This window comes from Mycteria americana, chromosome 7 (genome assembly GCF_035582795.1).
Source record: "Mycteria americana isolate JAX WOST 10 ecotype Jacksonville Zoo and Gardens chromosome 7, USCA_MyAme_1.0, whole genome shotgun sequence".
In the NCBI taxonomy this organism is placed as follows: domain Eukaryota; kingdom Metazoa; phylum Chordata; class Aves; order Ciconiiformes; family Ciconiidae; genus Mycteria; species Mycteria americana.
Window position 1 is genome coordinate 9,463,223 of NC_134371.1, and position 25,870 is coordinate 9,489,092.

The 25,870-nt window shown below is 40.9% G+C and overlaps 1 protein-coding gene across 1 annotated transcript in view; it reads left to right on the forward strand.

The window, feature by feature from the left end:
* USP13 (ubiquitin specific peptidase 13) overlaps window positions 1-25,870 on the forward strand; it is a 54,869-nt gene that overhangs the window by 3,494 nt on the left and 25,505 nt on the right. Inside the window, exons 2-6 of the mRNA XM_075506935.1 lie at window positions 8,108-8,233; window positions 12,440-12,500; window positions 21,677-21,798; window positions 22,223-22,365; window positions 22,563-22,747. Coding sequence (XP_075363050.1) covers window positions 8,108-8,233; window positions 12,440-12,500; window positions 21,677-21,798; window positions 22,223-22,365; window positions 22,563-22,747 — 637 coding nt within the window. The remainder of the gene's footprint in view (window positions 1-8,107; window positions 8,234-12,439; window positions 12,501-21,676; window positions 21,799-22,222; window positions 22,366-22,562; window positions 22,748-25,870) is intronic.

The window sequence follows — 25,870 nt, forward strand, 5'->3', positions numbered from 1 at the left end:
ATGAGTTTTAAATCGTGCTTCCCTGGGTGAAGATCTGAGAACAATGGCACCTTTATGCTACAAAGAGAGTCATTAGTTGACAGATTTCGGAAGTGTGAGCGTAGGAGAGGTACAAGTGGATATTCAGTGTATTTTTTCCATCTGGGTTAACTGTAGCATGATGATCTTGTCAGAAAGGTAGTATTGTTAGAAAGACCACTAAACAGATGAGACATTCATGTCCTTAGATTTGGCCTATTTCCAACAGAACATACTAGGGTTAGTTTCCAGGAAATTCAGCAGAAACAGGAGGCCAATTTCCATGCACTTAAGAGCCCTGGTGACACTTTTTAGTTTGCTTGTCTCATAAGATTAGAAAATATGCCTTTTTATGACTTAATTTTTAATGACTTTTCTGGTTCTTTGGTGGCTTCTAGAGAAACTGTATTTCCCTGATGAGGGCTCCTACTCCAGTTAGCTCCTCCTCCTACTCCATTGATTCTTTATATGGGAATTGAGAAGCTAAGAATGGCTGCCTGCAAAACTTAAGTACGGCCTAGTGTTGAGTATCGTTCCCTCTAGTGACTGGCCCAGCTGCTGTGGTAGCCTACCACTTCCCTACAATTTGACGGATGAAATCCTGTATCTCCCATTTTTCAGATCTGATGCACAGTCCCTCCTGGTGATGGTTTTTCTGTATCTGTGCTGCTGTGATGTAGGTTTCTTCTCTCCTATTTTGTCTACTGTGACCTCTATTCCTCTTTTGGTGGATGAGCTTGACTTTGTGTTCAGTAGAATGCAGGAGGCGAAAAGGTTGCATTTATATAATATTTTGTTCTCTTCTTGTGATTTATATAGAAGTATAGTACTCAGCTGGAAATTCCACCGTTTAGTGGGATCCTTGTCTCAAAGGCGTCTAATCATTTTAGACCAGACGCATCCGAGGGAGAGGCAACTGCTAGAAAAGGGATACAAACTGGAGTATAAGAAAGGCTTATGTGCAGGCTGTCCATGTTGTATATGGATGTGCTCTGAAGCCTTCCCCATGAAGGGCAATGGTTACAACTACAGCACAGGTCATGAGTCCAACACAGTGACAGGAGCAAGCAGTCTGATTCTGTAGATAGCAGAACTGTGTTTGTTTGAGCAGCTTAAAGTTTGGCTTCACTCTGCTAGAAAACCTTGCTGCTGACAACAGCTTCCTTTGTGAATCTTGCTGACTTCATTTTTGTGGCTCGGGGACTCTGTAATGGTTATGTTAGGACAATTCCCAAAGGCTAAACTGTGCTGATGCTCGGCTGTTTATTAGACAGTACAGTTGAGACTGAAACCCTTGAGAGTTTGCAATATGTAATGGATATCAGCAACCACGCTGCATAAAACTTTCTAGAGATGAGTACCTCCTATCTGGGTGTTCCTTTGGTCAATATTCCTTGAAGAAAATTAGAAAGTTACTGGGGCCACTGTCTGGGAGGGGTAGGCTGGTATCTTGTTTCTATTGATGGGATGGGAGCAGCAGTGAGGAAACAAATAAGAGGACTGAATACACCAAGACAAATTGAATATTCCAGACAAAAGATTTTGGCCTAGCTGCAAAATGACCTCCAAATCATTGAGGCAGTGAGTTGCTTGGTGGTAGGTGACCACCTGAAAAATCAGAGTGGTGGTGTACTGTTGCATTGCAGAGAGATACCAAAGCTGTCCCATGGGGTGAGTGTTTTGCTGGCTGGGAGTGCACCAGGACACTAAGGTTAACTAAGTGGTCTTCCAAAGTTGGAGAATGGTAAAATCGGTAAGGGTTGTGCCTGCAGTGGTTCACAAATGAGAAATAACTATGCAGCTTTGGAGAAGAACCAGTGTGTATGTGCATTTTGCACTTCTGTGAGTTTGATCTAAATTTGGATCTTACTAGCCTTTCCCTTTATATGCGTGACTGACCAAACTTTAGTTATCCTGTTATCCAGAGTAATGATGGGCTGGAGTATTTTGGGTAGCAGAGAGATTTTGATTGTAAGGTACCTGGAGTGCTAGAGGATAAATACAGAGATGCAGACAAACGGACAGCCCTGGAGCTCTGCTGAATCGTTGCAGAACCATTAGGTTTCCTCTCAACTCCTCTCCCCAGATTTTTCTGCTCTGGAAGCACAGTGTTGTCTTTGTGACCAACAGAATTGTACAGCTAGGGCTCTGCACAAAGCAAAAATAATCCGTCTCTCTCTAAATCTAAGCTGCTATGGAAGCAGTATGGGTGGCACTGCTTGAGCCGCGGTGCTGGGCTTGAGCTAGGAAGTAAACTGTGACGGATCTGAGCCATCTCTATCAGTGGCCCATGCAATCTGCACCTGGATAATCTGCTCTCAAACAGTGTTGACTGATGGATGGAAGTTTTCTGCATTCCTGGTTTCAGGTTAGAAGTACTCATGACCTAATATTAGTTTTGCCAGTGTATCTGCTCACTTATCTTGAAGCCTTGATCCTGCCTGTGAATGTGACTTGTACAAGATAACTGCTTTGGAATTATATATGCCCTGCTCTGGAGTCTGCCTGTGACTTATGCACGTGAGTGAGCAGTCAATACACCTCTTGGAATGGTGGTTTTATTTCATTTTAGTGTCTGACTTGCCCACACAGCTTTTTTCTTCCCAGGAAATGTTGTAAGTGCTGTACTGGATTGGCCTCGTCCATGTGTCTGTCTAGAAGCTACAATGGAGATACTGGACATCTTTGTTAAGCAATTGTGAAATAATCTGCTTGTAGGGAAATACCCAGTGTGCCATCCCTAGTAGTTGGCATTTAGCCCAGAACATGGAGGATTTTAAACCTTTCAAGACTGTAATATATGTGCTGTTATAACTTGGTCTGGTTGTACACATAACATCAGAATCCCAGAGTCTGATACGTTTTTTATTTCAGTGACATGTACTTTCTTCACGCTGTTCATTATTTTGCATCTTGCTGTCACAAAGTGTGATAAAATAGTAAATAGTAACTTTGATATTTGTTTCTTTCTTTTTTTTTTTTTAAGGGAAGGCGGGAGAAGGATTTCTTTTGCACTTGAAGCTAACAGTCCAGTTATTAGAAGCCCTGTACTTTATTTCCTACTGCCAGATCATTTGTCCTTTCTGTCTCTGCCCAACCCAGCTCTTCTTTTCCTATGTCTCTTGACTTTCACCAGTTCCAGTAATATATGGCTCCTCTTTGCTGCTTGTATATATTTTCACATCAATGCTTGTGTACGTCTGTGTCATTCTGTTCCTTTTTCTGATTCTGTTGGTTCTCCCTCTCCTCCTCTTTACCAGATGCCCAATTTTACCCTCTTATTATTCCTTTTCTGCTTTCCTTTTGTCACCATTGCTTTCTTGTCACCTTTGGGTGACAGAGGACATTTGTCTAAAAGGCAGACTTATGCCAGTGTTCATACCCCATGTTCCTTTTGAATGTGACTAGATATATTCCTGGCCTTTGGCACCCATTTTTGGGGTTGATTCTCACCCCCCTCCCCCAGAGTTACCATATTTATTGCAGTGGAAACTTGAAAGTGAACTTTTTGGTTTGCTGGAGCCTTCTTTCTGTGCTATTGTGTTCAGTTGGTTGGCTGTGGTTTGCTTTGGGTTTTTTTTTTTCCTTATTTCAATGTAGGTAGTACTGGTGCATGACAGAGAGACAGGCTTTCTTTTTATTCCTCATTGGAAATTATTATGTATTGTTGAGATGAATATTAAGTGCTGAAACTTCTGTTATTCTTTTTAAGCGTGTCCTGAAATAAAGCATCTGTCGTTTAGTTACACTATTGTGGGATGCAATGCAATATGTGTATATTGGGGATGGTCCTGTAGCTTTTCCAAATATATTAAAAATTGGGTTGTAGTTATACAAGAGTCTTGTGACCACAGCCAGATTAATTATGGTGATTCCTGATGAACAGACACTCTGAATAGAGTCTGTAATGGTTCTGTATGGTCGTGGTTTTTGTAGGGAAACACTGTCATGGAAACCATGGCAGAATGCTCAGAGGAGCCAGTGACCCTCCGTCATAACTGGCACTTTTTACTTTATATGTGATAGGATGAACAAACTTTTCATTCTTTATATTTGGGTATGGAGACTTGTGAAGACTCGAGGTGCCATTTTACTCTCTTCTCTGATACCTATATTGGCAAGTTTTACCATTGCTCTAGCGCATCTAAAGCAAACACCTGTATAGCAGACATTGTGCCCAAGTCTGTAACTGTTTGCTGTGTTAGTAGATCACCACAGCAATTGTGTTTTTATAAATTCATTATTGTCCGAGTCACCTCAGGAGTTGAAATTGTTAAACCCTAGATTTCCCTGAGGGGTCTAAATGGTTCAGGGGTTTGGTAATGTCATTAGTTCAAATCCTGATCAGGCTAGTAGTGTTTGAAAGCTATTAGTGTCTGGTGCCATGAGTGTGTGTGAAGTGAGGTGGTGATCTCTCTCTGTTTCCTTGAGGACTGGCGTTTGTGTTTGCCACACCTCTCATCCACCAGCTTCCTTGCTCTGTTATTCAGGCATGAGAGGGTATAACACTGTCACATTTTAGCTCTCTTTCACTGTGGATTCCCTGTCCCTTTCCTTCCTCATCCTACCTCTGCAAAACATGAATTATTATCTAAATAAGTAAGAAGAGCTTTTTTAAAAAATACTTTTCTCCCTGGTGTGGACCATGTGTCTCCCTCTCTATCAATAAAGCACCTGACATACTGTGACCATCTTAGCAGCAAAGAACAGGAAGAAATACAGTGAAGAGCAATCGCTTTTCCTTCTGTTCAGAGGGTAAGACGACTACTGTACTCTCGAGTGGCCTTCTGAGTAGTGATCAAGGCCTGAGCGGTAAGTACAAGCTTCTGCCCCAACAATGTCTTTAGATTGGAGTAATAAGGGAGGACGATGGTTATATATTACTTTATCCTAAACTTCACACTACATGCCCACTACACGCTGAGGCAAGTGTGAGGGTGGGGGAAAACCCCTGCTATTCCTATTTTTGTCTCTCAGGACAAGCTGTATTTTTCTGGTGTAAAATAGTATCTTCAGATATGTTGCGTTCCTCCTGCATAAACTTTCACACACGTTTAAAATGAATATTGATTGCAAAGACTTGCATACCTATGTAAAATATTGTTCCTTCCAGAACTGGCTGTGTGCTCAGTAGGGTTAAATTCACCAGCACAAAGCCTGTCTTAGATCACAGTTGAGTGTTCTCTGAGCACCAAACAGGGGCCTAATCCTTTATACAGCCTTTTGCAAAGGTGGCTTTTTCACACGTGCCTCTGCTTTGCTGTGACCTTTTAAGCTTTTGAACAGCCTGTCCACTTCTTTCCAAGTTGCATGAGAGAATAGTCTGCCTGCGTTCTCCAGGAGAAATAACTGTTTTGTTAGTAACCACAACCAACTTACTCAGATGCTACATTTAGCTTGTATACTGAAAGTGTCAGATTGTTGTCATAAGCTGCTTATCAGAAACGGTTCAGTGGTCTCTTGGATTCCCTCCAGAAAAAGAGAGAATGGTCTCCAAGAAAACAGAATTGTAAACAAAGTTCCCGAGACCCTAGAGTGACAACACTATATATTTTTATTTAGGCAGGGTCTGCCCTGGTTTTATTTAGGATTCTCTTGTAGAGGACACATTCATGACTTTCTCACAGAAGGAGATAATGCAAAAAGATTTGGAATAAGAGCAGACAGCAAAGGTATAATGGGTCTTAAAGTAGATAAATCTGGGAAACAGTAGTGGAAATTAAAATAAATGTAATACATTTTAAATACAATTGTATTTTATGAGTGTTTTGAACACCAGATGTAGAGTTTTCTTTTAACTGTTTTATTACTTTTGAGCACAATTGTAGGTATCAGCCCTGTTCTCAAGGCTGTGAATATTTCAAATTCAAAGGAGCTGTGGTTTGGTTTTTTTTTTAATAGGATCTTGGATAGGGGTTATGTGGTTCAGAAATGAGATGGCTAAATAGTTTACTCTGCAGAGACAATCATTGTGATATCTAGATGCTGAAAGAATGACTTCATGGTATATGTTAAGTGTGAATGGCAGATAGTCTAAGCCCTTGCTTCAGATTGCATATTTGAATCCTGGAATGATCAGTGCAATTTTTTGTCCTTTTGAGGTAGGTAGAGCAACAGCTGTATAGTTCATTACATGTTCATCTTTCAGCTAAATCTGAAAGGCTGAAGCTTGTGTGTGTTAGTTCACATTAATAAAAGCGGAAGAGACATTTTCTAAAGTATTGGGGTAAAACATCATTCTCTGGTCTCTCTTCATGTTCTGTTCCTCAGCTCCATGACCCTGCTCGCCACTGTGGAATTACCAGTATTTATTGGTTTTTGAGGCAGTTCTTCAGTTCTGACTTTAGTTATATTGATAAAAATGAGCATGTTTGAAAGAGTAGTATACAGGTATGGATGAGGGTTGTAGGTAAGCTGGAAGTTTAGATTCCTTCAAGTCCTACCGAAATACTCAGTGGCAGTATTTGAAACAGGTTGGGGGGAATTAACTGGATTTAGAGTGGCACATTCAAGCCTAGTTTTGGGGCAGGGATAGAGGGGAGAAACTTGTCAGGCCCTAGCTGGTCTCTGCAGGTATCAAATGAGCAACAACTGCTCAACATATTAGCCCTTCAGTTTCCTTTTCTGAAGAGAATAACGTGTATTAACCTGGTGCTGTTTAGGAAAGTGTTGGAGATCAGCTATGATCTCTGTCAGACTTGTCCTCTGCTGCTTATTCCACTCCACAGGACTGGAGAGAGCCTAACTCGTGCCATGGCTGGTGCAGCAGGATGGGCAGCTTTGTGCTTGCTAGAGGCTTGGCTGGGCTCAGAGGTAGAGCAGAGGTTCCTGCTTGGCAGAGCCTTGAAGAGAGGAAGGCCAGGTGGGAGGGAACTTCTTGGTTTACTGTATTGAATACGTTTCAGGTGTGGCACTATCAGGTGGATCCTGTCAAAGCAATTGTTGCTGTAACAATTCTCAATACATGATTATGCACATGTATGTGCCTAACATGACTTGTTTCTGGAGATAATGATTTTTATTTATCTTTTTTTTTTTTTTTTTTTTAATTTCCTTCTAAGGTGCCTATGGATGAGTTTAGTTCATGTTGTTCTTTGGGGAATTTAACATGAGATGTTCTGCACTATGCAATAGCACAAACATGTTCACAATAGAAGGAAGGTCACAGTGCTTCTGAAAGGCTCAATCTTTGTTATGCACCACCTGTTCAAAACAATACATCCTAGAGAGGGCTTAAAAAATTGGTCCAACACCAATGAGCCAGATGACTGAAAGTCCTCCTGGTAGTCTGAATGATGTAGGAGAGATCTGGGAGAAGTGCTAAAATGGAGCAAGACCCTGATAACAGCCAGCATAAACACCTAGCTTTTGGGAGAGCAAAAAGTGATGGGACTCCTGCCAGGTTATGTTACTGAAATGTCAGCATTTGTGATCAGTACCAGGAATATATATCTTTATATTTCCTTTGTAGTGCCCTTATCTCCAAGCACTCCAATTTTGTGAACAGAGAGAATCCCTGATAAATACTGAAGAATATTGACAAAACACTTGCCAATTTTCTTGTTAGCCAGTTCTAAGAGCTGTAAGATCACTTGAGATCTGCTTTTCTCAGACAAGATTGTGATCAACAGTGGAAGGTGTGGCTGAATCCCTGGACCATCAGCTCTGCTGGGCTTCTGATTTGGAATGTTGTTCTTGCAATCAAATGGCCAAAAAAAGTTCTACTATTTCAAACAAATGTCTGTCAAACAAATTGTTTCTATGCTTTACAAATTTCTGTGCCTACAAATCTCTGTGGATTGGCTACTCAAGCGGAATTTTTCAAGAGTAACTTCTGAATCTCCAACTTGAACACTCACTAATCTGTAGTTGTAACCCATTTCAATGAGTTTCTATAGACTGTGATATGATGTGGAAGTTTTAGAGGACTGATAATGTAAACACCATAATGTGCTATGAAAGCTACGTTTTAAGTGCTTGCTTGATGACAGAAAGGGTTTGCAATTCTTTGGTTTTTTTCTGCTTGCTGAGTCCTTTCTGTCCTGTTCAGTTCCTTCTGTGCTGTAACTATTTGTGTCATTCCTTTTAGGATTCAGAAGGAGGTCTCTATGTGTGCATGAACACGTTTCTGGGATTTGGAAGGGAACACATTGAAAGGCATTACCGGAAAACAGGACAGTGTGTATATTTGCATCTGAAACGACATGTGATAGAGGTGAGACCTGTGGCTTCCCAACTAACTACCCTGGCAGTTCTTGGGTCTCTTGTGCTTGTTTAGGTAATGCATTTCAGACATAGACCAAATCTTGAATGACAGAAATGAACATGTTCAGATTTGGGGCTGGATATCAAATTCAGGTGCTTGGATCCCAACTAATCCTATAGGTTCAGTTCTGAGATGAGTCAAAAGCCCTAAAGAGTCAGATCTTAAAGGCAGCTTATTGTCTGACTTTCACTGATCTTTTTCACTACACGCTTCTGCATATCACATACATATTGTCTGTATATTATGTGCATACTGTAGGTAACTAAATACTTTTCTGAAACCTGCCTTTGAAGTGCAGAATTTTGGCTCAGGTTTGGCTGGAAGCTTCTGAGATTTTTCATTTATATGAGGTTTCATCTCAGGATGACAGGACTTCTTTTCATCCTAAGATTTCTGTACAATTAATCATGAGCCCTAATCCTGACCTGGCCTGGGATCTAAAGCTTAGCTTAAATTAATGCTGGATTCTAGAGCACACACTGACCTCATTCAGTCTTACTCCCACACACACATGGATGTATACATACAAACTTCATGTTCACTGTTCTTCCATAACATCACTGCATATCAACAGTAATTTATAACCTGTGCTTTTTATAACATCTGTTTGTGTCTGGTTTGTCTGGCATCTCTAAAGGGCTGTTAACGACTTCTGACCTGAGCTATATGGAAGGCACTGGGTTTGCTTATAGCTCACTCTCCTGCAAGCTATGTCTCTTCTGGCAAGTTAGAGGACCTAAAATAGCTGCTTGGAGCAGGATAGAATACTTCACATTTCTCATTCTACAGCAATTCTACGTTTCCCCTGGGTGATGAAGGCCCTGAGTTATGTAAAGTGCCCTGACCACTTATTTTATTTCCAGTAGATGACTCTTCATATTTTATCAGAATTATAGTGAGGTGGATTGCATGTCTCCTAGGTTGAGATAGTTAATGATGTTTGTTGTACTTTAGAATTGTCTTTCCTTGTAAGGGCGATAGCAATATTTTCCTTCACACTGTTAACTGAGTTTTTGGAGACCCTAGTCTGGTTTTAGCAACAGTTCTTCTGAGTGAATTTAACACTCTTGAAAGATGATGTCTAGGACTAGAGATGGGTGGGCAGAAATCCTGTCAGCTTTCCTTGTATATAACTGTCTTTCAGCACGTGACCAGGGAATTTTCAATATTAAGGTAAACTGGGGTTATAATGAGGCCTCAAAATTTCCTTTCCTGGATGAAGATTAGGCTGAAGAACTCCAAAAGGGAGAAACAAATATACCGACTGTTGTTCGGTGCTGCATACACCCTCAATTGAACTAGTTCAGTGGTTCCAGTTTTTCTCCTTGTGAATCATGATGTAGCGGAGGGGCCTGGCATCTATGTTTGAAGGTGGTGATGCACTGGTGGCTTGGGTTGTGTGGTAGAAAACAGTCTGACAATACAGTACAGGTGCAGATTGTGTCATCTAACATGGCTCATAGGTAGGTTTCCTCATATGTTAGCTGTGGATTTTTGTTTGGATCATGTTTAGCTGTGGATCATGTTTACCATGACTGTTTGCTTCTTACGTGCTATCCATGTTTTCTTTTGAGTGATGTGAAACATCAGGCCTTCACTGGAACAGTTTTATGAAGTGTCTGGCACATTCTGCGTTGTGGTTCTGTTTTTTTTTAAGCCAAGCTTTTGATGGTGTGGGATATAGTAAAGCTAAAGGCATTTGATTGCTGTCTTAAGATTCTTTTAGTGAGGCTGCTATTCTTGCCTGTGGTTCCCTTGGCATCATCCTTGCAGAATGCACCACATTGCTGCAGAAATCCCTGTTTGCTTCCCAAGGTGTTTGGATTAAGTATAAATTGTGTATCTTGTCACAATTCAATTAGAAAATAACGGTCAGATCTTCAGCCTATTGGCTTAAGTAGAGCTAGAGTATCTGCCAGTGGCAGATCAGCACCAGAGGCATCTGCTAAATCATGAGAAATATGTGCAATTGCAAGTTCTGGAGCACCCTCTGGTAAATTCCTTAGCTATATCAAGAACATTTATTTTTTCTTCTTCTTTTTCCACAAATTTCACTTCTCAGAATTTTTAAATCGACCACTTCCCTGTAGTATATGGGTGTTGTATACAACTGCCTGGGTAGTATTCAGCCCCCGACAGAGCTTTAGCTTGGTGCTATCGTGGTACCTCAGCCCTGTGGAAAACACTGGGCAGAGAAGCATGAAATTTCCTACAGTAATGGGTTCCTGGATATTATTCGGTGATGGCCCTGTTATAAAAAAATGTGGCAGTGGTGCAGTTAAAGGGAACGCAGAATAGGCTACACTGACACCTTGCACGAGAAGCATCACAAACTGAATTTAATGCCACTACTGATGCATTGTGTGGACTCCCATTTGCTGGTTGTGTCACATCTGTTAGAAGCCAAAGTTGTTTTGTGAATGGGGAACATTTTCAGTGATTTATGACAGATGGAGAAACAAGGTAAAAAACTGTCACGTTTTGGATTTTTCAGGAGTATTGAGCATCTGCAATTCCAGTTCAGATATATTCAGCAGTTTGGAAAATCAAGCTGAAGTATTTAATGTCAGGCTGGCAGTGATAAACACTCCATGTGAATTCTTTCTCTTTGAAATCTCTAGTCTTAATGACTTTCACAGCATCCCACTTGGTGACATCAGGATTCAATGGGAGCTTCCTAGTATTGGAAACAACATTTTTTTATTTCTGAAGCTATAGTCCTGGGAGTATGTGTAATTTATTCATAATATATTTGTAATTGGGTTATGTTGCATCTTGCTGCTGCTTTTTTAAAATAGATTTGGATTCTTGGCTACTTTCTTTCCACTTTCCAGTAGTATTAAGGAAAAAAAATGCTCAGCTTGTTATTTTCACTTCATTGAGGATTTTTTTTTTTTTTTTTTTTTTAAATGCTGGAGTTGCAACCCTGACTCCCTTTCCCTAGGGCTTGTATATATGGATAATAGGTTCTGTTCTTAAGTGCAGCCAAGGAGTGTTAGTTGGCATCTGCTCTTTCTAAGAATGGAAAACTTTGCTGTGATGTATGAGACCTCACTGATGATTCAAGCAGTCTGCTTTGGCCAGAGGTTTATTTACATGGTGAAGGGAACCACCCAAAATATGTGACCCTTTCACCTACCAAGGAGCAGAGGCAAACATGAACTTGCCCTAGGCTGACAGGTTCTTGGCTGGTTTCTCTCCACCTGTTGTATCCTAATATTATTATTAAAAAAAAAAAACAAACAACCTAACAACCTCGACAGTTACACTGACATTATATGCCACATAATGCATCACATCGGCATTACAGCTACAGAGGCTTATTTGATTTAATCTGATTTGATTTAATGGTGCCTGTTAATAAACAGCTTAAGAAGCAAGTGCATTGACTTTTACATTTCCCCAGCTACTAGCATTTTTCCTAGTAGTTTGAGGTATTTTGAACTGGGAAAGTAGTGCTTAAAACTGAATGTCACTTTGAAGTTACTATTCTCTGCTGTGGAGTTTAAATTAAAAAATAAAATAAAATCCCCCCTAAACAATTGCTTGGGTGTTGTCAGGTTTCCTCCATAATCTCTAATATTAAGAAAGCATAGTGGTAACTTGGATTGATCTTAATGGAAGCAGGCATGGATCCTGATGGAAAGGGCATTTTTTTTCTGGATAGAAGAAAATTAGCTGAACTAATAGATCACAGCAAAGTGGTCATACTGGAATCAGTTATGAAGGTTTTAATCTTTTATGCAGATAATAGTTTTTTCTTCCCCTCTCTAATTCAGCTTTAGTCATTAAGAAATACTGTAGGGGGGCTAGTGGTGAGTGGTCTGAGTGATGCTAGATGTCCTTGTCCTGTTGATAAACAGTAATCACCCATGGTGACAGTGAGACATGTTCTGCTTGATTGCTAACAGAGCAAAGTATGAAGGATTCAGATGGTGGCTTTCTCACTCTGAAGGTAGTAAGCAATGATGAGTAAAATCCCGTTGTCAGAGGTGAATGAAGAGGATTTACATTCTTGCTCAGCAAGGACTGTGATTTAATAAAAGGAACATGAACAGATAGATGTGTGTCAGAAGTGGTGATGGTATGGGGTTATTGCTGATTTACTGTTGTCTCGCTTGATGGATTTGTAATTGTTTCTTTCTCTCTTTCCAGAAGGTACCAGGGGCATCTGGTGGAGCTTTACCAAAAAGGAGGAATGCTAAGCTATTTTTAGGTATTGTGAACAGCTGCTTTCACACAGTGCTTTTCTGACCCTGTCTGCATGTGTACTTGGGTTCTGTCCACCATTGTGTCTGGCTTTGGGGCTCCTTGTGGGTTTTTTTTTTTTCTGTTGGGTTATTTTTTTAAACTTTTGGTTCTAGTTTTTTAAGTTGGTCCAGACAAATAAGTAATTCTTAGCAATTTTGGTGCATATTCAGAGGTATGTGTATGTATACATGGAACGTTTTAATCTAAAGTAGGCCCTCAACTATTCTCAAACAGCCTAGGGTTTGAGAGGTATTTTTTGACTAATTCTGTCTCTTCTCTCTCTTTGTGTTATCCACAAAGCACCTTTTTATTAAAATGTTTGTCTGTACTTAATGTTCAGATATAACAGGGCCTCACTGTGGCACTGTTCTGCTCAGCTGCTGGTCATAGGAAGGGTTGTTATTTCAACATTGTTACACAGGTAAATGTTCTTAAGTGATGTTGTGGTCTCTCCTGTAATGAATGCAACGGTACATGTATCATGAGCATCTCTTACCAATTCTTATTCTGTTATGTCCACAATTATATGCCCTTGCTTCATGGAAAACAGTTTTCTTACCATGTCCATTTCATCCAATATCCATTGATTCAGATTACCCAGAAAACCTGAGGGCCTCATAAATATGGATGAGGGGAACTTGATGCAATGCCTATATTTTCCCTCCTCGCACCACTTGTGGTGTTTCTCTTATTCATCTATTACTTATTCTCTCTGTGTGAATAGTGAATTTTTCTTCTGGTAATGAAGAGGTTAAATGTTTTCTTTACAATTGCCATCTCTTATGGCTAAGGGGAAACAATAGCATGGCCTCCCTTTGGAATTGCTTTGATCTGTGGAATGTGTCCCTAAGAGGCCTTTGCAGATTGTGATCGATTAAATTGTTGCTGTTAATGTCTGGAGTAAGTTTTGCAAGGAGGGCTTAGAGAGAAAAAAAGTCTTAAGATGAGTCATAAAGAAATGAAACTTCTTTTGTAGGAAGAAACTGTTAAGTCACAGATGCTGGTCTAAATGCCATTAACTGTCAGTTTACATTGAAAATAATGTTTGTCACTGGATGCTTGTAAAATAATTGGTTCAGAAACAAAGTTGGCTGCAATGCAGCAATGGTTGTACAGCAATGTGAGTACAAGAAGTACAAAAGCACATTCGAATTTTATTCTTGCTGACTTACAGCATACCTTTTGAGGCTCCTGTCATTGTGGTATGTCAGCGCACAGTGTACATGGTATAGTATCTCTGATGTGTCGTGTTGGAGTCCTCAAATTCCATCCTTGCACATGAGCGTTTTGTTCCCACTGAGTAGATCTGGTGCAGGAGTTCCAAATGTTCTGGTCCCAGTGAACTTCTGAAGGTGGTGCGCTTTCACTGGGGTGGATAACAGAACTATCACCATTTAATCCAGCACTTCTGGAATCTAATGCACTTCTGAAAATGTATCTCATCTGGTCTGTTGTTTTACTGCAGTCTTCTTTGCAGCCCTTGCTGGCTGGAAGTAAAACTGTATCAACTTGGTGCTCTCATCCTTGAGATGGTACTTCCCTGCATCCAAATGCTTTGTATCCGCTTCTTTAGCTCAGCAGATTTTATTGGGTTTTGGCCCTGCTTAAAGAAAAGAACAAAGAGTTATTCCTGTCCTTGTTCATAGCTGAGGAAACGAAAGCACAGAGAGGTCAGCTGATCTGATAATTTTGCATGTGACAGCAGCAGAGGTGGTTAGCAAAATTTGGCGTCTTATCTGTTAATCCAACATCTTCCTCATTGGTTCGGAGCTGCTGGACTTGTCATCTTACACAGGTTGTTTTAGTTCTGTCTTTCTCATTGTGACCTTGGGCACCTATGGTTGAGGTTTGTACCAAACTGGCTATTATCAGCCATATATATGTAGCCTGCCATTTAGGGCTTACCCTGTCAGACAAGAATAGACAATGATCAATGGGTAACTTTAACATCACTGTGTTTCTAGGTGTCTTTGAATAATTCCCTGAAGGCCCAGAGATTTAAGCTTTGTGTGCAAAGTCAATCCAGTTTGGGCATTTGTTACATTGCTTCTTATAATCCTCTTTGATGTACAGCTATTAAAGATACTAAACCCTTTTCAATCTCCTTAGTATTAGGAAAACATCTTTTGGATGCTCACTGATTACTTTCTGGTGCTGCTGCTATCCAGCAAATGCAACAGAAACACAGACTGGTTGGGTCAGTCAACTGGAAGCTTTATCTTTCCCTAAACATTGAAAGATCCATAGCAAAGTGTGTGTGCGTGTGCACATGTGCATTGGATTTTGGGCTCATTTTGTTTTGGTTTTCTTTTGGAGAAGGCTGGAGGGTGTTGGCGGTGAGTGTTGTATGTAATCAGGAAGCATAACAACATTGTGCATTGAAATGTATGAACTGCCTTTAATCTGGATTGTTGAGATGTTGCTAGGCAGTGTGGATATGGTAACTTCAGCTCAGACTGTGGAAGCTTCCAGGGGATATTTGGGGTGATATTTAAAGCAGACTGGATCACAATGCACGGAGTAGTATCCTCACTGCATTGTTATCTAGGCTAGCAAGTTTGAAGATACTTTGTGCTTGTCAATATGTGTGGTTATCGCACAAAGAAGTTTTAGATCCAGCCTGTAAAATGGAAATAAATTAATTGATGGGACAAGATGATAGCTCCCCGTGACTTCACAAGGCTCTCAGATAAGAAACAGCTGCACTGTTGTCTTTGCTATGCAACCTGTTTTTTAAATCAGCAACAGTATGGTAAATGTGAAACCAGTTTTGGGGAAAAAAAGACATGATGGGACCAGGAAAAGTATCATCACTAAATTTAATTTTCATATGAGCCCATCTGGGAGGAAAAGAATGGAGCAGAATTGGTAGAAAGTTGTATAAATATGACAGAACAAAAAAGAACCACTGTGGATTTTCCAAAGTGAAGTAATGGCTCTGGGTCTGCCAGAATACTCTGGGACTATGTGTAGTAGTCCCCCTACATATTCAGTGACTATGTGAATAAGAGCAATTCAATTAACAGGATGTACTGTGATCTTCCTTACAAGATTCTGGTCAAAAGGGGTAGTAGAATAACAGGGAATATCCTTGTATTGAAGGGATTGGAGGCCCAGTTCTTACAGTAGAAAGTTACCAGCAGAGTCCCCCTGGACCTGTTACTCCCAGGAGTTATCAGAGGAGTCCTTCATAATGTTCTAATTATGAAGAATTAATGCGATTGTAAATGGTCTGGAAACGATTGAAAAATGAGGAAATAGAGTTTGCTGGTTGATTTAACATTATCTAGGAGATTAAATCTAAAAGTGATTTTTAATGTGTTACTGAGTAACTACACAATAGATGAAGTAAATGTTGAAAAATGCAAAGACAACAAGAGAAGTTCTTTAACAGCGTGTGCACAGTGATGTGGTCTAAATTAGCTGTTACTGTTCAGAAAGGTAGTTCCGAGAGAGATGGTGTGAGTGGTTCTTTGAAAGTGTCAGCTCTGTTGTCAGCAGCATTGAAAGAATAAGTGGAACATCAGGAATAGAGCAACATTTTATATTTTGTTCTCTATTTTGGTTTATAAATTAGAAGTGAACCTCTCTTTCGAATAGAGAAACCACAGCTGCATGCAGTATCTCCCTCTGTGTCTCTTTCTCCAAAACCAAACAGACAAACACCCCCACCCCCAAAAAAACAAAAAACCCCAGATAGATATGTGGAAGCTAGGAGGTATACACTGATGGGGGAATCACCGCATTTTTGCCTTGTTCTAGTACCTTCTTCCTGGGCATCTGTTGGTCCATGCCAGAGCCTGGACTGTAGGCTAAACAGAGCTGGCAGAGTGGCTGTCATAAAACTTGTCCGTAGACAGATGTCCGCTTGCAGATCAGTTACCATAGCAGTATCTGTCAGTGCAGCAAGTTGTGTGAGCTCTGTTTTGAGCAAAGTCAGGGCTAACTTAGACCATCAGTTAAAAGTGTTTTGAAGTACTCAAATGAACAGCTCTGTCAGCAGATCTGTGAGGATGGTAACTGCTGGGGAGGAGTGTCAGTGAGGAGCAGCATCCATGACACACAGCTGATCTCAGAGAAGGCCTCGGAAAAGAAGAGAAAACTTCCACTTAGAGTCTGAGAGAACATGTAAACTTGCTGAGCTTTTCCTGGATGGCACATGCCTGCCTATGGCAGTGAATGCACTTACGGCTACCATTTCCAAGTGTAAAGACCATTCATAAGTGTGGCCATACTGGATTTGACAACAGCTCCACTAAGGTCTCCTAGCAGCCAGTAGCAGAACCCTGTTTTCAGTAAGGATGTTTTTGTCTGGTAAGCTTCTGAAGAGGACTTTCACCACGAGTGGTTTGAGTGGTTTAAGCTTATATTTATGTAAGTAAGCACATATAGAGTATATATCTATGAATGGAAAAGGAGGTGTGATTTAGGAGGATTTGAATGTTTCCTGACAATATTTTTAAATTTTAGCCCAGTAAAGTTGTGCATGCTTCCCAGCAGTAGCAGTGGAACTGATTAGACCATGAGTGAACCTGTTGCTTTCTGGCTTTGCCATCTAAGCATGAGCTGAGTCTAGAACGGTGAGCAGATACCCTTAATAGTTTGCTGGTTTAGTTAGAACTGTGGAAATTAGGCTTGATTAACAAAGGCTAATGCTGATAGCAAAATAGTTAAGAATTTGAATTTTGGTGATTTAGCTTTGCTTGTTTAACACATGACTATACCAGAAGTCCAAGGGGTGAGGTCTATATCTAGCAATAAGAACAGCATATTAATACTTTGGAGATGTACCAAGCAATTTGAATGTTATTTTACAGGTATGAATGATCCAAATGATCCTAGTAGAAAGTTTTGCTTTTCCTTTTGCCACAAAGGAGAATGTTATGACTGCAAAGTGAATCTTTTTTTTTTTTTTAATTTCTTTTTTATCATGATGAGGTCATCTGATAGGTCAGGTGCAGGTTCATCTGATGAGGTCAGTGTTTGAGATGTGCTTGAAGACAAATTAACTGAATAGCTTATAGTTTGCAAAGTGCTGCTGCTGCAATTCATTGTTATTTAGAGGCTTCAGGAAGAAATTATTTGATTTAAAGACTCAGTCCTCCACTTCCAAGTCAATACAAATTTGTCCATTGCTTTCAGTGAGAGCCCAGATTCCTAAGATGTCTTTCCAGGGTTTCAAAATTAGTTGTAGGCTCACTAGTCAACATCCTTATTCAATTTTCACATTTGTATTCCCTTTCATACACACACAGACGCATCCATATGCACAGGAAATCCTGTTTGGGGGTCCTGCCTGGAGTCTCCTTATGCCACTATTATTAGTGCAGTCAGTTGGTAACTTGTCTAAATCTGATCTGGGCACATCCACTCCTTTTCTTCCCCTCTGGTGGCTTGGTTTACAGTACTCTGTCTTCCATTTCCAGCTGCTGTTTTCAGTCAGTTCAGCAGCAATGCATTTCTCACCGTCACTAAAGTGATGCCTGTGAGCTGGAGTAAATTTACTCTACTGACTGCTTGCCCAAAATGACAGCATTGGTCGAGCCTCTCTTTTAACGTGTCTGTTTTTTTGGTTTGCCTGTTGTCCTGACCTCCCAACACAACACTTAAGACCTATGGACACTTTGTTTTAGTGACCACAGTGTTTAACTGGGGCTCTGAGGAGGCACCATAAAACTGTTAGTCCACTAGAAGGGGAACATTGTCATGTGGACATTCACCACCAAGCCATCAGGTCTTTAAAAAGATTACACACTGGTTGGTTGTCTTGTGGCTCAGTCTTAGAACTGAGTAAACCCTTTTTTGCTCAGATTCTTCTACTCACAGTGCATCTTGGAAGAACATCCTTGTCCAAGAAACAGCTTTGTATGAAGTATAGTGCTTGAAAGTTTGTATTTTTCAGTGCCTTTAGTGTTACAGTAATTTTTAATCAAATATGCTCCATTTGCAAGTAGATTTCCCCTTGCTCCTCTTTCCTGTAGTTACTCTTGTTCCTCTCTCAAATTCTGCACTAATTTTAAAATCCAAGTTCAAAACTGCCTGCAGACTGCACACGATGCCCAGTGGCTATGGGGTCAGCCTCTGCCCTCATTTAGTGTGGGCTCCATTGCCTTGTAAAGTAATAGTCATCTGTTTTTATTATATCTACGCTCATGCTTTCTTAGCTGTGGTGGCCCTTGCACAGGCACAGAAAATATAATGCAGGTAGAACTTCTTACCGAACTTAGCCACTATGGCTCTCAGCGCATACAAGCCAAGATTTAATAACATGAGTAGTGATTTGGGGGTTTTCAACTGGACATCGTTAAGGGGTCTGTCTGACAGTCAACAAAAGGGATTAGTTTATATGGTCATCTGCTGTATCAAAGGATTTCAGTCAGTGACCTTATCCTTCCCACTCTTACATACTGGATCTGAACCCTGAGAAACTGTCTTCAGAGTGATAGTTGCCAAAAAGCACTGGCGGTCCTTTTAGTTCCTATTCAGAGCGAGTAGGTGTGTGGAGTGGAAGTGTGCCAGCTTTACATGGTCACCTTCAAAAGTGGAATTGCCAGTTAAATCCTCATGTTTTTTTCCTGGAACTGTTATGAAGCTGTGTGTATCTTTCTTTAAAATAAGAAGTGTGATGCTGCCATATCAGCGTGTCAGACGTCTAGAATGCCATGCTGACAGGACATCGTTTTCTGCTTTTCTGGTAACGTGAATGGTATGAAGCCTGAGAAGGTAAAAAGGAACTTTCCTTCCCTACCCATTGCACACAAAAGGCTGATGTGTGAAGGCTCCTAAGTGTGTGAAGTCCTTAGATGGCAGCGGATGATTGCTAATAGGATACTCAGTCTTTCATCCCTGGATCACTGGTTCAAATGCAGGTCAGGTCAGTAGCAGTAAAGTTGCTACTATCTGGCTGTTGCTGTCTGGCTTGTGAGGTGAGCTGAAGCGTGTGTCTGAATTTTGAACTCAGGCAACCGTATCATTGCTGTTTTTATATAGCGGATTGTAAATACTATGAACTTAATGTCGGTATCATAAAGAAATGAAAATACCAGCAGGTATACACACGTCTACAGATAACAGCGGCTGATGTGAGCTGTCCTCAGGTTCCCTCTGGTGGCTGACCGAAGTGTGTGACTGCAGGCCCTGAAAGGCGTTTGCTGCCTTTAAACCTGTCTGAACATACACTGAGTTTTTATCCTCTCAGGAACCTGTCATATTTAGGAGATGATCAGTACTTTTGGCTTTGCTATGCTGGCCACCATCAAATTTCTGAGCATTAAGTGAAAATTCTCTGTGATGCGTTGCCATGTGTATCATCAGCCTAGAGCTACTCAGTTTCTTTGCTTCATGGAGCAAAAGAGCTTACTGTTGCAGATTGCATCTGTTGAGATTCACTCCTTTATCAAAACACAGGGTTGTAATACTAGCTGGGAAAAAACCCAGAGTAAAGTGAGATCGCTGGTTATCTCTATTATGCTGCAGTAAGGGAAGGGATCATTACGAAAAATAGTGTGATTTGGGAAATTAGTAATGAATTAATATTTTCTTTATAAAATGTCATGCTTTCAGTATAAGAAAAAGTTCTTGCTTTTGTGTCTATATTCAGCCAACGAGAAGGGGCTTTTGTTGGTTGCTGCTGAGAAAGAGGTCATGCTGCTGGAAGTCACTGACAGTGGGTGTTGTCACCCCTCAGGACTGGCTGGTGCAGCAGGTGAGCCAAGAATTGAATGGAAACTGGATGATGTTCCACTCAAGAGGTGGTCTTTCCAGCTCAATTTAAAATATCTTTTGATACTTGTTTTATCACTTAGGATGTTCAGGCTGTTACTGCCCACTGGGTAAATAGAGAGCTTAGTTTTCTGAATCTGGCCTCTGTCATCCTTACCTCTCTCCCAGATATACATTTGAGATTTCAGGCATTCCCAGGGTGCAGTGGTTGCTGCCAATGCTCGTTTAGTATTCAGTGACTCATTAAGCGTATGCATGTACTTGGAGTGAAAATAAGAGCCAGCTTTAGCTACTGTTAATGCATCTTCTTGGTTGAACCTTATTCTGTCAGTAACTGTCTGGTACATCAGAATACAGTAGATCCAGCATTTCTGGATGGGAGAAGGATCCAGAAGATCCCATCCTTGCCCAGGCTATTCTTGCAGTTGAATCTTGTGAAATGTCTGACACAACATGCACATGTTTGGTCTTAACTTTCCGAGTTGTCCTGGAAAGAACTGAGCAAGATTTTAACTCAGTCTTGTCACTATGGGATAATTATGTTTTTGATGAAGCCAGAGATATAAACAGTAGCCATTTAGTGACTTATATACCCTCCTGGCTTCTCTCTGAGTCCACTTATTTCTGGACAAGCATTTTAGCTGATGTTGCTTGATCAAGGCGCATATTTAAGCAAAAAAAGTAATCCTTACACTGGAATAAGAGTGTACACAAACACTATGGAAGGCTCAATCTTCAAAGGAAAGCTTTATTAGTTAATAAGTGCTTTTTAAAGAGATAATTACACTGGTTACAGAGTGGGGTTAGCAAGAGAGGGATAATGCTGGTATAACCGTACTTGCTGTAGCTATTTGAGAGTGTGGATAAGATGCGGGAATACTTCCAGCCATGGGCATCTTCGTGGGAGAAGGCCATAGGTTCAAGATGGATGAGAGCTGTAGCATGTTTCAGCCAGGTCTGTGATCTGGAAAATATGGGGGTCTGAAACAGAGGTGCATTGTTCCTGCTCTGCAATTTGGGCGTGGGTAGTGTGACCTGGTCTCCACACTGTATAGTGTTTCAAGATCCTGGGTAAAAGGCAGAGCAGTATTGCATCCTGATTTTGTCCAAAATGAGCAGAATTTTGTTAGCTGCTTCCTAGAATGTGATGTCTGTAACAGTGCACTGCTTGGAAAGGGGCCAAATCGACTGTGACTGGGGATCAGTCAGATTAAGATGGAAATTTTGGTCCTCAGAACACCCTCTTGTAGGATGGTCAGATTTCAGTTTAGATCAGGATTTCTAGCCAGGAGAAACTACTGATAGTGTCAACTTGCAGGCTGATGCCAGGCAAGTAATGCTTCATAGTGGTACCCCTGCCACAATTTAGGAACCTTGATCTTGGGACAATCTCCTAACATTCCCCATCTTGTTTTCCAGATCTAGAGACAAATGGTGATCTCAACAGTGATGACTTTGAATATGAAGATGAAGCAAAACTTGTTATATTTCCTGATCACTATGAAATCTCATTACCCAATATAGAAGAGTTACCAGCGCTGGTGAGTGAGTGTGTGCAAGTGGTGATAAGAATTGTCTCCTGCTTCAGTTTTTATCAAGATGGCGCTTTGTTTTCTTATGTGTGGTGCTTGTTTTTACATAAATATCTTTGTTAAGCAGCTATAATAGAGAGTCAGTCATTTTTAAGAGTCTGCTTTGTCTTTGTTTCTTGGATTTCCTTTTACCTCCTATATTCCTTCCCTTATTGTGATGCCAGCTTGTCCCAGGGAAGCTCACATAGTACATGTGCTTACTTTCCTGCTAAAATAATAACAACTGCAATCTAGAAGAATACGTGCATGCTTAAGTATATAAATATTCTTACTGGTATCCCATTCTGTATGTGGTTAGCAATGGCCTGAATGCCAAGTTCTGTCCAGTCACTGAATTGTGTTAGGTTTTGATTGACATATATTTGTCTTCCAGGTGACGATAGCTTGTGATGCACTCCTCAGTGCAAAATCACCCTACAGGAAGCAGGACCCTGACTCCTGGGAAGAAGAGCTGCAGGCATCTAAACATGCGAAAACACTTGTACAGTTAGACAATGGTGTTAGAATTCCCCCCAGGTGAGGGTAATAAGGTTTGTTCATTGTAGGCCCTTTAATACAGTCCAGAATAACAGAACTAAAGCCAGCAACTCAGCCAACAATTCTCTTGCATGACTCCGTGCTGAGTGTAAATGTTTGGTTTGACCTACCATAATTGGAAATACAGAACTGGTTCCTGCCTTACTTCTGTCGTTTCTTCCTGTTTTCTCTTGCAGCGGTTGGAAATGCTCAAAATGTGACCTGCGGGAGAATCTGTGGCTAAATCTGACAGATGGTTCGGTGCTGTGTGGCAAGTGGTTCTTTGATGGCAGTGGGGGGAACGGGCATGCAGTGGAGCACTACAAGGAGACGGGCTATCCCCTGGCTGTGAAGCTGGGAACCATCACTCCTGATGGAGCAGGTCAGCCACCTGGCAGGTTTTGAGAGGGGGTATCTCTTGTGCATGAGACTAACAGTCATATCTATTATCAACTGGGTTTGTGCTTCTAGTGCAAATGTTCGAGACACTGATATGGAAAGAAAACCCTGTGAGTCTGTGAATCTTGATCGGGGCTGGGGGGAATGACACACTCCATTCGGAGAAAGCCCTTACCTTTTTTTTATCTGCTCTTCTGTTTTATATTTGGTATAAATAGTTTTTTGAGTTTGTATAATAGTAGGTTTATAATAGAAGAATGATATTATTTTGAAACAGCAGAATCTGGAGAAGCAGTATTTTTCAGTTCTGCTACATTTGCTAGGGCAAATGGTTCAATCTTATGTAACATAGAAACAGTAACAGGGTAATGATTTTTTAAATTCAGAAAAGTCCGTTCTTATCAGCATGTATATTTGTTTTAATCTTACTAGAAGCTCTGCTATTGTTCCTTATTGTTTCGGTAACATTTTGTTCAGAGATGCTAATTTGTAAAAAGCCTCATGATCTTGAGAGGGGAAGAAAGCTATAGATGTATCCTTGTTTGCATATTCTCCGACTGATGTTCTGCAGTGTTGCTGTGGAGATGATTATGGTGTGTGAGGATTTGAGATCCTTTGCTGCAGCTGTACAGAGAAATAAAAAACAGAAGAACACATAGCATGATTATATTTTGGTTTTAGTGCTTATGACCATATGGATGAAAAATAGCTGTTTAGAGTAGCCCTTTTTTTTTAACACACATCAGTTGAGAGTTTTTCATCTTTAAGTCCTATTCAGTGTCAGGGAAAGGAGGCTGTAGTCAGATTCAACCAGCTGTGCCACAGAAACGCTGAGCAAAATTCATTCTTTTCTCTCCCAGATGGAATATTGTTTCCTTGCATGAGCCTGGTCTTGGATGATTTCTGTCTGAATTTCTCAATTATGGAAGGTGTTTAGGATTTGCCCAGCTGTAGATTTCAACTGCATCTACAAAATAAACAGAATATTCTTTAGTGTTTTTTTCTTTTTTTTTCTTTTCTTTCTCATCTTTAGCAGCAGTACTTGTTTCCTTATGGCTGCTGTCCTGCCTCCCACTGATCAGCTGCTTCCTCTCTTAAGTGGCCTTTGGGATAACAAAGAACAGGCTGTCATCCTTCCCTCTGAATGAGGGGCACCAGCTGTTCTCCACAGACCTTTGTTGTGCTGGATGATGTTTACTCGGTTTCCCTATAGAAAAGACTTCCCTCCCCCAACCCTCCTTGTTTCCTCTTCAGTAATTATTCTCTCTCTGATCTATATTGCAGTGGTAATCATAACCTCTCAATAGGGCTGGATGACAGATGAGCTTCAGGAAAGAGGTTCCATGACTGATTGTGATGCAAAGTCTGTCTGGTTTCTGCTTCCCTGGGCTGGAGGTGAAGAGGTGATGGTAGAGGAGTAATAAGCATTAGTCCCTCTGCTGACATAACTTACTCCTTTTTCACACCAGTAAGAAGGAGAAAGAGGTGGTGCCAGTATTCCATTTATACTTACCCTACGTGTACACAGAGGGAGCAGAGGAGAGCTCCTTGTCTTTCCTTGAGGAATATGTGTTATATACATTATGAAAGATTTCTGGGGCATTATCCCCATTTTGTAGTGTTCTATCAACAAACAGATCTGGGATCAGGGCAGAAATTGAACCAAACTTCTGTCTTCTACTCTTGGACCTTGGACAGGATGCACGAGAGAGTCAGAAAAGTTGCTTGCTTCAACAGGTTGAGTACTACTCGGCAGACTGTGCTATCTGCTGCCTCTCTCAACAGTGCCATTAGATGTCATTTCAAGTCATTGTGAGGTTGCGTGTTTGAAACTGGTTTGAGGAATGGAATGAGGGTTTGGCAGTGGGAAGCCCTATCTGACAGGCACTTGAATGAGTTGCTTTGTGGATGCCAATCTCAGCAATTGTTAGATACTTCTTTGGGGGATCCTGTGCAACTTGTTTCTTCAGGGACAGTGTTGCCATTGCCTGTTATCCTTTAAGTAGGAAGGAGTGATGTCTACACAGCCAGCAGGTGTAAATCTTGAGCTGTGGAAGAAAAGGAAGTACAGGTAGCATTGTCATTTTTCTTTTCTTGCCATAATATGTGTAATAATGATTATTCTCTGTTTAATAATATTCTGTGTTGTCTGTCTCAGATTTTTCTTGGGGTTTTTGGGTTTTTCCCCCTTATATTCCTCCCTTCTTCCCCTTTCTCACTCTAATGATACTAGCTTTTGTGTGTCACATTTGCTGACTTGTCTACGTTCCTTATCTACCAGAGTCTGTATGACAGCACTACAGACCTGTGTTTGGGGGCTCTCATCTTCTTTCTTTAATTTGCTCCTCTTTGGTTTTTTTGAAATAAGTGAATTCTGTCTGTCTCCCACAAATTCAGGTTGGCTACACAGCAGAAAGTACTAAAGTACGTGACAGAAGAGCTGGGCTTGAGCAAAGATTAATGTGTTGTGTGTTCCATTTCTGCTGCTCTGGGTCAGTAGTCCCAGATGGCTGCACTCTCTTCAGTTGCCAGAGCTGAGGAAAAACAAAATCAAAGATTCCACATTGAAAGTAGTCACCCAAGATCAGTTGATGTGTAATCTCGCTCCATTAAGTGTTTGAACTTTACAGAATCTTTTGGCTGCGCTGTGACCTCACCAGAAGACTATGGGAATGTTGTGATCTCTTGTGTGTGGATGAATAGTCGTGTCTTCTGGGCACGCTTGCTACCACATAGTGGAATCCCAGCAGATGGGCAGCTACAGCCACATGCATGCCAGAGAGGTCATCAGAACCAATGTTAATAGAGGGTCTGATGGCTAATCAAGCAGCTGGCAGCATGACTCAAAAGCACAATTCCCTGGTTTGAGAGAGTTACTGTTTTTCATAGAGCTGGTAAATTTTAAAAGTTGCATTATGTCTTTGAGGTCTTGGCTAACCTTCAACCTATCATTTCAGTGTGGGTTTGGTACTAGTAGACCTCAAGGAGGCTGCCTTTTTGTTAAGGCCTTACATAGGTGACGGGCTGAGTCAGAGCCAGAGTCTGTAGTTGCCAGGAGAGGGCAGGGTAAGGACCCTTCAGAAGTGGTATTTTGTGCTGTGAACAG